The 13,619-nt window shown below is 50.1% G+C and overlaps 1 protein-coding gene across 3 annotated transcripts; it reads left to right on the forward strand.

The window, feature by feature from the left end:
• The first annotated feature begins 1,352 nt into the window (after positions 1 to 1,352).
• ZBTB48 (zinc finger and BTB domain containing 48) lies at positions 1,353 to 13,487 on the forward strand. Of its 3 annotated transcripts, XM_090024228.1 has the most exons (11): positions 1,353 to 1,461; positions 1,601 to 2,287; positions 3,495 to 3,775; positions 5,127 to 5,238; positions 6,179 to 6,271; positions 6,879 to 6,965; positions 7,501 to 7,655; positions 8,312 to 8,448; positions 8,963 to 9,127; positions 9,471 to 9,559; positions 11,317 to 11,658. In XM_090024228.1, the coding sequence occupies exons 2-11, from the start codon at positions 1,604 to 1,606 to the stop codon at positions 11,605 to 11,607; spliced, it is 2,094 nt and encodes a 697-aa protein (XP_089880354.1). In that variant the 5' UTR covers positions 1,353 to 1,461; positions 1,601 to 1,603; the 3' UTR covers positions 11,608 to 11,658. The 3 variants fall into 3 exon arrangements, with proteins under 3 accessions (XP_089880354.1, XP_089880355.1, XP_089880356.1); XM_090024230.1 differs by lacking the exon at positions 11,317 to 11,658 and adding an exon at positions 13,245 to 13,487 and having other exon boundaries at positions 1,429 to 2,287; XM_090024229.1 differs by lacking the exon at positions 8,963 to 9,127 and having other exon boundaries at positions 1,426 to 2,287.
• The last annotated feature ends 132 nt before the right edge of the window (positions 13,488 to 13,619 follow it).

Raw genomic sequence — 13,619 nt, forward strand, 5'->3', positions numbered from 1 at the left:
TTCACCTTTCATATTTTTCTAAGCACCATTTCCTCTCCTAAACCCAAGGATCTGTATCCCAAGGGTTCAGCCTCTGGTAAGTCCCAGTCCCAGCTCAGTGATTCTGACCCAGTGCACTGGAGCAGCACAGCACTTGGGGAGATAGCATATTCCAAGTAAAAACCTGGGACACAGCACACAACTCCTACTCCTGCATTACACTAGCAGTGGTTGAATCGTGAGCATGGCCCTCCAACATAATCCAGGTGCACAGGCACATGTGGGGCACAAAATGGAAGCCAGGCAGGGAAGGGAAGGCAGCAGCAACCTTGCTTTGGATCATGAACTATGTGGAGATACCAGCACTCACAGACCAAAGAGGCAGTGCACTACTAGGTAACCCTTTCCACCAAGGATCCCCAAGTGCCTTACAAATAGTAATTTGCCAAGTCACCCACCCCCTGGCAGGCCTTACCCACACGGGACATGATAAAGAGCTTGTCCCAACATCATGGGCAGTGATTCTCCCAGTACATGCTAGTTTGTAGCTGCTCTCAGTTGGCCTTTCCAAATGACACTTGCTGCTGGCTGGGACAAATCAGTGTCCTCAGCAGAGGGCAAAGGAAAGAAAGAGATTTTCCTTTGCCAGGCCAGGCACCTTGCAGAGCCATCTGCTTCTGTAGTCACAGGCAGGTCAGAAGCACCTTCCCTCAGGGAGCCCTTGCCACAGCAGTCTCTGGACCCAGCCGGACCTCTGCTCCACAGCAAGGACGCAAGCAAACTCTTTCCAGCCAGTTCCCACCCCGAGCTACACTTCCCCCTTGCCAGGCTACGCTTTCTTCCTTCCTAGCTGGTGTCCGTTACAAGGGCAGATGGTGGAGCTCACCGCAGCTCCTCAACTCCTTCCTGCCCAGCGCCCCGGGGACCTGCCCGAGGCGCTGCCGGCTGGCTCCGCACGTAGATCCGCCAGCAGAGGAGCGGGGGCCAGGCTCGCGTGTACACGGACAGGCGCGTTTCAAAGGAGCCGCGCGCGGGCCACAGGGCGCTGGGTGCCCGCGAGCGCCGACTCCCCGCCGAAGGGGCGCGGGCGTCTCCCAGGGGAGGGACCCTCCGGCCGCTCGCCCCACGCGCTCGCGGACGTAGGCACCTCCTTGCAGCTGGGCAACGCGACACCTGGGCGCCCCAGTGGTTTCAGCAGAGCTCGGCGGCACCTCCCCGAGCGGGCACGAGGCCGCCACGGCCCGGCACAGAGCACTGGAGCCGCCCGCCAAGTCTCCCGCTTCAGGCCAGCCTACCCCCAGCATACACTGCGGGGCGCGCCCTAGCCCTTTGAGAAGGAAGCCCCGCCTCCCCGCGCACCGTCACATCCGGCGCGGCCCAAAGATGGCGGCGGCCGGGCGCCTGGGGCGGGCTTGGTAGTTGCGCTCGGCTCCGTCGCGGGGCCTCTCTGGCGCCCCCTGCCGGTGGCCGGGCCTGGCGAAGGTGAGGCGGGGCGCGCCGGGCAGGGCCAGGCCCCGGGCAGCCCAGCAGCGGGGGTGCCCTGGGCGGGGGGCGATCGGCCCGGAGATGGGGCAGGCCCCGGCCCACTGCCCTCGGTGACTGGTGCTCGGTCCCCCCGCAGGTCATGGACGGCTCTTTCGTGCAGCACAGCGTCCGCGTCCTGCAGGAGCTGAACAAGCAACGCGCCACAGGCCAGTACTGTGACGCCACCCTGGACGTGGGCGGCCTGGTGTTCAAGGCACATTGGAGTGTCCTGGCCTGCTGCAGCTGCTTCTTTGAGAGCCTCTACGGCTTCGGCCCCTCCAGCAGCATCATCCTTCCAGAGAGCTTCGCTGAGATCTTTGCCCTGCTGATGGACTTCTTCTACACCGGGCATCTGGCGCTGACGGCTGAGAACCGGGAGAAGGTGTTGGCGGCTGCCAAGGAGCTCTGCGTCCCTGAGGCCGTGGCGCTGTGCCAGAGCTTCAGGCCAAAACGCAGCGAGGGCAGTGCCCAGGTCTGCCAGCTTCCACAGGAGCCGGCTCCCGAGGAAGATCTCAATGGCCCCTCAAAGGCCGCAGACTCGGATGCAGAAGAAGCTGCCAAAGCAGCGGCTAAAACCCCTACTGCTGGTGAAGCCAGCCCTAGCCATTGCATGCGGAGAGCCAAACTAACACAGGGACCAAGTGAGAGCCCTTCTCTTCTTAAGGGAAGGCTTAAAAGGGCTGTTAAAACAAATTCAGGGGAAATAAAGAGCTCCCAAGAATGTAAAGAACTAAAAAGGCTGCCTAAAAGAGGAGGCACCGAGGACAGAGACATCAGTAACAAGGTGGCGTGTGGAGCATGTCCTACTGGGATTTCCTTATGATCAGCAAAGATAACGCCTTCAAGTTGAAGTGGGGAGGGAGTGGATCCTGAGAGCTAAGCATGACCCTAGTGCTTGCTAATCCTGTAGATGCAGCAGGTGTCGAGACAGGAGGGGGACTGGCCAAAGCACAGGGCTTGTGCTCAGGTCAGAGTTCTGTTTCTGGCTCTGCTGCGGCATTGTAGCAAGACCCCTGGGGAGGTCTTTTAATCTGTCGGTCCCGGTCATGGTCTCATAGGGTTCAAGGACAGAAGAGACCATTCAGTCTGACTTCTTGTCTGTCGCAGGCTGCTAAATTTTATCCAGATTCATATATGGGCCTAATGATCTTACTTGGACTAATTGTTTTCAGTCTTTGGGAAACTAAACTGTCGTGTGCCATTGGCAATGAGGCAGTACTTTTTCCTCTTCTGTAAAGTGGGTATTATGCTAGCCCATGCCCCAGGGGCGTGGAGGTGTTAGTAATTACATTTGTAAACCACTTAGTGTCCTACACATGAACATTCTGCAGACACACAAAGTATTCTTTGTATTGGTATTCTTTTTTAATTTCCAGGAATAAAACCTCAGTGCCTGTAATTCTCAGGTTTTATATCCACAAAAGAAGAGATGGGACACCTCTAAAAATAATAAAATATCATTAAATAATTTTCAAGTTGGGAACTTTGAAGAAATATCTCCTTGTGAAGCTTACATTGGCACTTTGAGAATCCCTGCTGCAGGAGGCCAACAAAAAAAATGGGGTGGGTCAGGCTATAACAGTTTGTATCTGGTGCAAACTTAGATAAGGATAGCTTCCAGGAACTGGCAAAATTAGAATTATTTCAGTCTGTGGGAACAGTGAAGGCAGGTTGAGTTTTTAAATCAAACTACTCGGCAAATTGCTAACTACAGGTGCAGCGAAAGTGGTGCTTTTTAGCTGGGATGGGTATCTACTGTAAAACATCAGAACGAGCGAAATACCTCTATACAGACAGGCTTTGTTTCTTGGGAAGTATCAGATGTTCAGTTGAGCCCATTGATTATAATATTTAAGTTTCTTGATGTCAGATATTTGCACTTCCCATAAGCTCCAGCTTTTATAGTATATTGCTGTACCACTGTAGACATTGTTTCAGTTCTCTATCAGGTGTCAGTGAGTTAAGGTAATGGCCTCCCTGTTCTGTCACAGTGGGAAATACAAGTTGTTCAAGAACCTGATGATGTAACGGCAGAAGATTATGGAGTAGTTCATAAGGAAACGGATGAAGATTACATTCCCAAGAAGAAGAACTTGAGGACCAAAAAGAAATCAAATTTGGCAAAAAAGCCAAGCAGTTCTGAGACTGCAGGGAACACTGAACAGTCAGAGGCTGGGACTCCTGGGAACAGAAAAGGTACATCTGTGCCAGTTGAATGCCCCACATGTCATAAAACGTTCCTCAGCAAATATTATCTAAAAGTGCACAACAGGTAAACATTCTGACTTTTATTCCTGTACCTTTAACCCAGTCAGGGACCTATATTCCAGCAGGTTTCTGGCATGGCTGTGCTGTGCAGAGTGTTCGTGCTGTGGAACTGGATGCCTTGAGTCCATTACAGAACTTGCTTCATAACTTAAGTTTGTCACTATAAGCATGTCTGAAGCAATTGAGCCTCAAGAGCACTCACTACAGGCTAGAGTCTTCCTATGCTATGGGAAGCAGTTCCAGAGTGAAAACCTCAACATGCTGGTGCTGGGGCTCCAGAAGGGCGGAGGCAGTGGGCTTGGGCCTTTCCCTCTGGTTATAGTGTTGGTTTTAGTTACATTTTTGTGTCTTTAGGCAGCCTAGAGGGGAGGTCAGTTCCTCCATACAGAGCCATGCACTCACCTATGACCTTATATGCGCTTGCTGAAGCACTGCACCCCACTTTTGGCTTTGTGGAGAATGTGGATTGGAGGAACAGCTTCCTGAAAGGAGCTAATTTTTACTTAATTCTGGAATGTTTCTAAGTGTTTGAATAAATAACATGTCTCAGACTTGTCCTGCTCTCACAGGTTTTAGATCTATGATCCCAAAGTCATGGTTTGTGAGCATGTGGGCTGCAGATACAGGCAAGAGCTGTTAAGGTATTGGGCAAACTCGTGCGTAGAGCCTTCTGAACTCTAGTTATCACAACCAGGTAAAAGAAAAAGTACTTGTAGTAGCTGACTGGAGGCCTTAGCTCTGAGTGGCAAGTGAGACATGGATTTTACAGCTGACAACTAACGCCAAAATACAATGTAGTGCCCTCTAGCAGCAGAGATGGGGCATCTATTCTTTGAAATGCAAACACAGTTCAGTGCCATGGCCTTGGTTAAACAGTTCAGCATATGTGAGGGAGCAGAAGATGGCTGTATTCTGGAGGAGTCAGGGTAAAGCATTCTGAAACAAAGGAGTCTCTCAAACACCATAGGATCAGCAAAACAGCTAGCTGCCTGTGAGGGCAGCTTTCATATCCTAGCTGATGTGTTTGGGGGAAATATTTGATGCATGAATTCAAAACGCATTTCATGCTCTGGTCTCCATCCCCAGCTTGAGATAAGCAGTAATTCACAATCCACTTTTTAAAGCATATTGCAATGATTGCCCAGAGGTGACGGTCCCCCTCTAGCCTCCAGGCATGTTCAGTTATCTTTAAAAAATAACAAGCCTTTTCATAACCAAGAGCCATTGAATGTGGATTGGGCAGACTTTCTCAGTATAACTTAAGATTGCTCTGGGAGTGGCTTCCAAGCCTATCATGGGTAATACCCCCCTGCTGTCAGATGGGGCCTAACAGCTGCTCTTTGTATTCCTTTTAGGAAGCACACTGGAGAAAAGCCATTTGAATGTGCCAAATGTGGGAAATGCTATTTTAGGAAGGAGAATCTGCTGGAGCATGAAGCGAGAAACTGTATGAATCGCTCAGAGCAGGTACCTATAGGATCCAGCAGCCCACCGTCTGTAGGGGAGGTGCAGGAGGCTGCCATAATGGCATTGTTAAAGTAGTAACTCACATTTATCATGCTTCCAGCCACCTGCTTTGTTCATATCCTGCCTGGAGTTATAACCTGAGCTGCCTGCCCAGAGCAAGTCTTATCCTGACTGCTAAGAATGTGTCTTAGTCAGATGGTAAGAGGCTAAAGACAAGAGAGGGTAAAAAAGACCCTGTTCAGATTACAGAGGCTTTTCATAAAAAGGGGATGTTACATGAATTTGCCTAATGTGCTGACAGGTGTAATAAATGCCCTGTTCCTCTGTATAGGTTCCTGTTGTGGAACAAAAGAGGGAGAAAAGAATCCCTCTGATAAGCCAACGTCCCCTCACTAGGAAACCAATCATAGGCCTGACTTATGTTCCTTATGTGATGGTCTGTTAGTTCTGCCATTTTGGTAGATACTTAACTTGACTGAGGGCCACCATCACTATTTCCTTCAGCTAAAAGCAGGGACAATCACCACTATTGAAACAGAAATGCAATTTTCGCCCCTCCTGCATCGTGTGCTGCAGCTCAGATCTGTGTTGAAAGGTGTATTAGGCAGGCCTGGGCCTAATACTCATTTTGCGTTGTGTGATGTGCATAGTCACTACGTAATCTTGTGCTGAGCTTGGAGTTTTCAGATTAGCTCTTAGAATTCGGTGCCAGGATGTCCTGTGCACTGTGAAGAAGCCTAATGTTTATATGTCACATGCTAATCAATGTAATCACCAGGCACCCAAACAGTCAGGTCAGCTTTTGGATGTGCATTCAGTTCCTTTACCAGGGCTTTATGGTCTGCCCTTGAGCTTGATCTGTGTCCTTCCTTTCCTGCTTCTCCATAGTCGGAACTGCCCTAACCTCAGTTTCGTTTACTTACCCTCTTATCTCTTTCAGGTTTTCACTTGCTCGGTCTGCCAAGAGATATTTAAGAGGCGAATGGAATTACGGCTACATATGGTGTCACACACCGGGGAAATGCCATATAAGGTCAGCACAGTGTGCCCTTGAGCATTCCTGGGAGTTGCTGATAGATGCTGTTGCTGAAAGGAAGGGAGACATGCTGTGCAGATGTGCCTTTCTATTCTGGGGTGGAGGAACTGCCCCCACGCAGCCCATCATGACACTTAACTCCTGGTATCCAGACTGGCTCCAAGAGTTGAGAGCAGGGCAGTACAGTGCATCACACACCTTTATTCTGGGGTGGTTTGCTTTCATTGGGTGCATGTCCCAGTATAGCAGCCACCTTTTATTCTGGGCCTTTGTCCTGATACCCTAATCTCTGTATATCACAAATCCATTGACTCTATACCTCACTGCTCTCCTCTCCCTGCAAGGGAGATGGTCCCTCTGGGAGGGCATGCAGCACTGTGCAGAAAGGCTGCGGGGTGGACACAAGTGTCTAGGGCATGCCTGGGGCTGGGAGTCTAGTATGTTATGGTATCGGAGGCTTCTGGAGGAGAGTTGTCTTCTATCTTCTTCCTGTTTGGCTAATTCCCTGTGGCTGCTCTGCATTACTGAGGCCAGAAACTCCTTTAATTACTGTAATAGCAGCTCTGGAAATGGCCAAAAGCTGACTTTTCCTCCTGTGTTTCAGTGTTCCTCCTGTGTCCAGCAATTCATGCAGAAAAAGGATCTGCAGAGTCATATGATCAAGTTACATGGTGCTCCAAAACCACATGCGGTAAGGGGGAGAGCAGGGTGGACCTTGAGAGAGAACCTGGCATGGGGCCATGTCAGTGCTAGACTGCATAACAGGAGTGACAAATATTCTGGGAGTGACAGGAAAATAAGGCTCTGTACAGCAGAGAGAAGGGTGCCATAAGTTCTGAGGACTTGCTGGGAATAAACCCCTGGGAATAACATACACTAAAGTGACACCTTTATCTTGACAAACAGGCCACAGAGCAGAGGCTCTGAAAATGGGATTTCTGTGTTGGATGGCTGCATCTTAGCAGGCACATCACCAAGGGTGGGTTCAGGCTGTGCCACAGCCCCTCCCTTGTTGCTCAAGGAGGGCTCCCTTTCCTGGCACGCTTTGCATTGGCACCAAGTGTGGTTCTGTATAAGACCACACTCAGAGCTGTCAGTGATTTGGCTGACTGCTTCTGCTCCATGCTAAAGGACTCTTCCTACCAGCGGATGCCTTGGGACTGGCTCCTGGTTTGAGGAGTTTGTGGCAGGGCTAACTAAGGCCAGCTTCTGCCCTGGCCTTGCAGTGCTCCACCTGCTCCAAGTGCTTCCTGTCACGGACAGAGCTGCGCTTGCATGAGGCATTCAAGCACCGTGGGGAGAAGCTGTTTGTCTGTGAAGAGTGTGGGCACAGGGCCTCGAGTCGCAATGGCCTGCAGATGCACATCAAGGCAAAGCACAGGTAAGGAGAGTGGCCCAGCAGTCCTGTACATAGTTACTCCTTTCACCTGGGGCTGCGTCAGATTTTCCTTCCCTGCAGGGCTTGGAGCTTCCCAAAGGAAGGTCCTGGATGTGGTCATTTTGAAGCATCCAGGAGATAGACTAGGTGGGGCTGATGTGAGTGTCAGCTTCCTCTAACTTGAGTGCTTTGACATGTAGAGTAGTACCGAGAATGGCCAACAGCCATCTCTGCAAAACTTAACCAACGCTGCCCCTCCCCTGAAAGCTAAAGCTTGTTTGGACCTCACTGCCTTAATGGCCTTGGCTATTATGGAAGCCACTTAGCTGTGACTTGTTGCTCACCAGCAGGTCTCCTCATCTCCAGTCCCATATTTGGGGTCCCACAACTAGCTGCAACATGGGTGGGTGAAGAAGCTGTGGTCACTTCCTTGTGCCTAGAGGAGATTGTGTGAGGATGTTAGTAGCCATTCCTGGACCTCCACCAGTGCCTCTGGTTGGCATAGGTTTGAAATAAGGTTCCAGTGAGGAGCTTTGGAACTGCTGTGGAAGCTGACCACTCACCAAGGCCCTGCCCCATCTGGTAGAGAATGGGGGAGGGACATTCCCTGAGCAGGGAGCTCTGCAGGCAGGACCCTACCGCGTTCTTGCTGCTTCCAGGAATGAGCGCCCTTACATCTGTGAATTCTGCCATCATGCCTTCACCCAGAAGGCCAACCTCAACATGCACCTGCGCACACACACAGGGGAGAAACCCTTCCAGTGCCACCTCTGTGGGAAGACCTTCCGCACGCAAGGTACGCAGAGGGGCCCAGCCATGCTGCTTTTCAGTCTGCTCTCAGGAGCAGAGCCATGTGATGCCTGTCCTGCTACTGCTTGGACCCTGCCCCTAGCACTTTCATAACCTGAGACCTTCAGAGGAGGGTACTTGATTCAGTCCCTGCTGAGTTTCTTCCTGGCTCTAGCACTTCCCAGTTTGGGCTGTGCTGAGACTGTGATGCTGCCTCAGCAGTAGAATCTGAAAAGTCTAACAGGAGCTAAGCACTGTGAGTGAGAGCAGGAAGAAGTGGTTTGCAATAGCGAGGGTGGGTGGTAGCTGCTTGTGAAGGACCAGCTCTCCAAAGAGCATGCTGGGAATGCTGCTTATAAAAGCAAGATCTCACAATACAAAATTTGCTTGTAACCAATCTAAGGAAGAAGCAGGTACCTAAGGGAGAACCTGGTAGCCAACCTGTGAGAGATGGGGACTGGTGTGGTAGTTTGTCAGCCCAGAGCTGAGCCATCCCCATCTTTCTCTGTCCTTCTTGTTAGCGAGCCTGGATAAGCACAACCGCACACACACAGGTGAGCGCCCATTCAGCTGTGAGTTCTGTGACCAGAGGTTCACGGAGAAGGGGCCCTTGCTGAGGCACGTCGCCAGCAGGCACCAGGAGGGGAGACCCCACTTCTGCCAGATCTGTGGAAAAACCTTCAAAGGTAATCGTGTGCCAGCAGGACTGAGGGCCATGTAAGAGTCTGGAGGCCCCACTTGCCCTGAGGCTTTTTGTATTAACTTGGGGCACATGTGCAGCTGCCTGGTGGGGAAGTAGGGCAGCCGGATAGTGATAAACTAGGATGGACTGGCACAGCAAACAGAGGCTTCAGCATAGCTCTTTGCTAGAAATCTCTTCCTGACATCATGGGAGAGCAGTGTTAGCAGGCTGTTCCCTGCCAGGGTAATGCTTACAGCATGGTTTGGGTCCATGGCTCATGACTATGCAATGCTCAGACCAGCCCGCCCTTCGCTGTATATTACATCTGGCTTCTGACTTTTTCTCAGCTGTTGAACAGTTGCGTGTCCACGTTCGCAGACACAAAGGAGTGAGGAAATTTGAATGCACTGAATGTGGCTACAAGTTCACACGACAGGTATGGGGGATTTTCTGATTCCATTAGTAGGTATGCCCTGAGGCAGCCCAGGCCTTGACCCCATCAACAAAGCCCTTCTCTGGAGCTAGCCAGAATCTGAACATTCAAAAAACCAGTCTTGACAGACCATAGGGGAGCAGGAGGAGTGGCCTGGTCAGAGGACAAACACCTCAAAAGGACCCAAATGTAATCAAACAACTGCACAGATAAGCTAAGTGAGAGCAGTAACGGGGCAGGTTTCTGAAGTTAAAGCTAATCTAAAAAGCAGTCTTCTGCCCTTGTCCTTTAGCTGTGCAGGATAAGAAATCAGGGATCCTGGTTTCTCTGCTAAAAAAATTTTCAGATATATATAATGGCATTAGATTTCAATTGTAGAAAAGCAGATTTTGGAATTTGTGTGTGTGTGTCTCTCTCTCTCTCTCTCTCTCTATATATATATAAAATCACTTGAACACAGTGTTTTATTGATATATCTTCAATTTTAAAGCAATTTGGAAGCCTTCCAGTGCCTCAATCATTATGAAATAAAAAAACAAAATTAAATGCCAAAATATATAAATATTTACAATTTTATCATAGAAAATCAGCTCCCCCCTGCCCCTTTTGCTCACCAGGATGCTGGTCTAGCTGTGGCTGTTGCTTCCGCTGCTTTGTGGTGCTGAGCAGCCCCTGATATGCTGGTGCCCTGCCCCTGCCGTTGCTGCTCACTCCTGGCCCAATCTTGCTACCACCCCCACTCCCAGCCTTACTGGTGCCTCTCACTCCTGACCCAGTACCCCCAGGCCCCAGCCCCCCTAGCATGTAGGGAATGGAGTGGGTGTGTGGGGAAGGGAAAGTGTGGGCACAGGTGACACTTGGAGGGTGCGGGGCAGTGGGGGACACAAACAACCGTTGGGGCAGCCAGGAGGGGGCTGACAAGGCTGCAGCCCAGCCAGACCAACTCCAGGCAGGAGCTGCCTCCATGGCTCAGCAGGTGGAACCTGGCCCAGGAGTGCGGTCAGGGCTGTATGGTGATGGTGGCAGTGTGGAGTTGTACCGCTTGCTGGGTGGGTTTGTACAGAGCACCTCATCTTGATTGCCATGGTGGCACGGCGCTCCCTTTTATGCTGGATTCCACCTGCTGGGCTGCAGAGGCAGCTCCTGCCTGGAGCTGGTCTGGCCAAAGTGCAGAAATCCGTGGGGGCACATGTCCCCCCCCAACCTGGGTCTTCCTCTCCTTCCAGCCCCCATAGAATCACTTGGAGGGAGCTGCAGGAGCTGGTCTCCACCATGCTGCCTGGCTGCCATGTGCTTGTGTGTACACTCACATCCATGTGGTGTCCCCTGCTCCCCACAGTCCCAAGCAGACCCTTGCCTACCAGAATTCTGCCAGCCTGCAAGGGGAAACTTGTGGCTTTTCTCCTTTAAGGAGAAAATCTGTGTTTTTCCATGGCAAACAGAAAACCTGGATCCCTGCAAATCACCTGACAGGCTGCCCCTCATAAAGTAGTGACGTAAAGATACTCAAGTTAGCTCAGCTACACGTAGCATTGTAATCGCATGAATGTGCTGGCTGCTTGTACTCTGCCGAGAAGCAGCTCCACTGTTTTTAACACTTGTACTTGCTTGCGTGCCTCATAATGGCACTGCAGCAGGTTGTCTTGGCTTACTGCCAGATCTAGTAGGAAATCTTCAAGCAACTAGAGGTTTTCTTTTCCTAGCTCAAACTGCAAGGAGAAGGTGGCTAATGCCAGACTCTCACTGCTTTTCTTACAAAGGCCCATTTGAGGCGCCATATGGAGATTCATGACCGGGTAGAAAACTACAATCCGCGCCAGAGAAAGCTGAGGAACCTGATCATAGAGGATGAGAGAGCTGTTGTGGTAGCAATGCAAGCACCCCAAGAACTGGAGGTGGGATCTGCAGAAGTCATTGTGGAATCACTTTCACACAGCTCCCTGGCTGAAGAGATTCCTGTACAGAGACTGTGCTCAAATGAGGACTTCTCTACCACGGATGTTATTGAACAATCTCTTATAATTACAATCCCTGAAGACTGTGAAACATAACACTTGTATCCCCATGCCAACCAGAAAAAATAAAGCATTAGGTTGGACTGACTGCTTGCTAAGTGTATCGTAGAGTCTGGGCTCTCAGAACCTCAATATCACACTTAAAAACACCAACTACCTAGAGCAGGGGTTGTCAACTGGGGGTACCTGAAAAGGTCCCAGGGGGCACGCGGGTGGGGATGGAGCACCACCAACCTGCACTGCTGCCTCATAGGAACAGGGCCAGGGAGAGAGTAGGGTCTCACAGACACTGCGCTGCCACCACTCGCCATCCCATGTATGGCCACTTGCCACCAACCCCCCGGGTACATATTAAAAATGGGGCTGCCAGGGGTACACTTATTAAAATAGGCACGGGGGATAGGCAGCAACTATGACCATGTCCAAAGCACAGGTTGGGGAGCGCACGGGCGGCCAGGCTGGGGCCCCACTTACCTTCCCCTGCTCCTGGCTGGGCCACATGGTCAGTTGCTCACCACACAGGGGGCCTCAATCTGGCCCCCGCCTCTTCCCTCCCCCACAAATTGAACTGCTGGGGCTGGGGGTGATGGGTATGTGCATGCACACATGCCCAGCTGTCCCCCTAACCAAGGATCAACCCAAAGAGGCTCTGGGATCTGTCTGTCTATCGGGATCCCTGGGTTGGTGACCACTGCCATAGCTCCTCACTCTGGCAGTCCCTTTTAATTTATTTATCACCTACCTGTGCTGTCTTAAAAATCTTTTCCTGCAGACCTTGTCATTGTTAGCTCTTCTGTCCTCAACTCTTCCATAGCCTCTTGAAAATGTGTATAGTAGAGTAGGATGCAGTGTTTGAATAGCTGTACCAAAAAATAAAATCTTCCTATCTGCTCATATATCCAAGAATCTTACCATACTGCATGAGTTCATGTTGAGTTGCTTGTCTACTAGGACTTCCTAGGTCCTTTTCAGAGTTATTGCTTTTCACAGCACATCTCATTACGAGAGCACGATCAACTTTCCATGCTACAAAATGTGTAAGATGGCATTTCGTCCTATTGAAAGGAACTGAGCGTTCCCCAACTATCTGCCTCCCCACCTTCTTTACCAGTCTACCAATCTTTGTCCTCTGCAGTATGTTAGTGGTAATACAAAGTGATGGGACATCCTGCTCCTTGTAGAATCCACTGGAAGGAAACACCCATGCTCAGTGGGGAAAGGAAAGGTTTCCACTTGCTCAACACTGCAAGCTACAGTGCCTATGAACACATGGCTGGAGTGATATCGGTGCTGAATGGGTCACGTGCTGTTAAAGTATTCACATGTAAAATAATAGAAAATTCACCTAAGAGCTAGATGTGCATCAACCATAAAACACTTTAAAGGGGAATTCAGAATGGCTACAACTAAAGTAATTTTTTTTCTGTAAGTAACAAGAATAATAATAATGAGCTGGTGATATAAGAGGCAAGTGTACTGTGACCACCTGTTACCCTTCTCTTATCAGGACTGCTTGAAGTTTTGCTACAGCTGTTTAGAAGTAGCTGATTAGATTCCAGAATGGGGGAGAGGTACAGGACCTATGCTAAGAAATTGTGGGATGGATTTGTTTAAGCAATAACTTGGCAGCATCTTGGGCATACCAATCCTCACAAACTTTCCTCTCTTTTTAGAAAATATAAGCAAGATACTCGACTGACTTGAAGTAGGACTGCAATACTATCAATATCTGCAGTGCTACTAGTTCTCAGCCTGTTACCCGAGCCATGGAAAAGCAGTTTGGTATGAAGAGGTCATCAGTGATAAGACAGGAAAGGTTCTGCCTAAGCAAAGCAAAGAGGATTTGTAATAATAATAATACTTTTGTATTCTTATAAGCAATAAATGGACACCAGCAACAGAACATTTGGCTGTTGGTTCCCATACTGGTGCAGTAGGACAACTCTTTACTGTCTGCCCTTTATTAGCTGCCTTGAAAGTGACCATTTAGTCAGAAAGTATGCCTCTGACCAGCTGTGGGTCATGTAGCAGAGGCAAGCTAAACAGGT

This window comes from Crocodylus siamensis, chromosome 12 (genome assembly GCF_052110815.1).
Source record: "Crocodylus siamensis isolate JL-2025a chromosome 12, ASM5211081v1, whole genome shotgun sequence".
Classification (NCBI taxonomy): domain Eukaryota; kingdom Metazoa; phylum Chordata; order Crocodylia; family Crocodylidae; genus Crocodylus; species Crocodylus siamensis.

Coding starts and splice junctions, on each gene's coding strand:
- ZBTB48 (XM_090024228.1), top strand. CDS start 1,604: ATGGACGGCTCTTTCGTGCAGCACAGCGTCCGCGTCCTGCAGGAGCTG. Junction 3,776..5,126: donor TATCTAAAAGTGCACAACAG/GTAAACATTCTG, acceptor TATTCCTTTTAG/GAAGCACACTGGAGAAAAGC. Junction 5,239..6,178: donor GTATGAATCGCTCAGAGCAG/GTACCTATAGGA, acceptor TATCTCTTTCAG/GTTTTCACTTGCTCGGTCTG.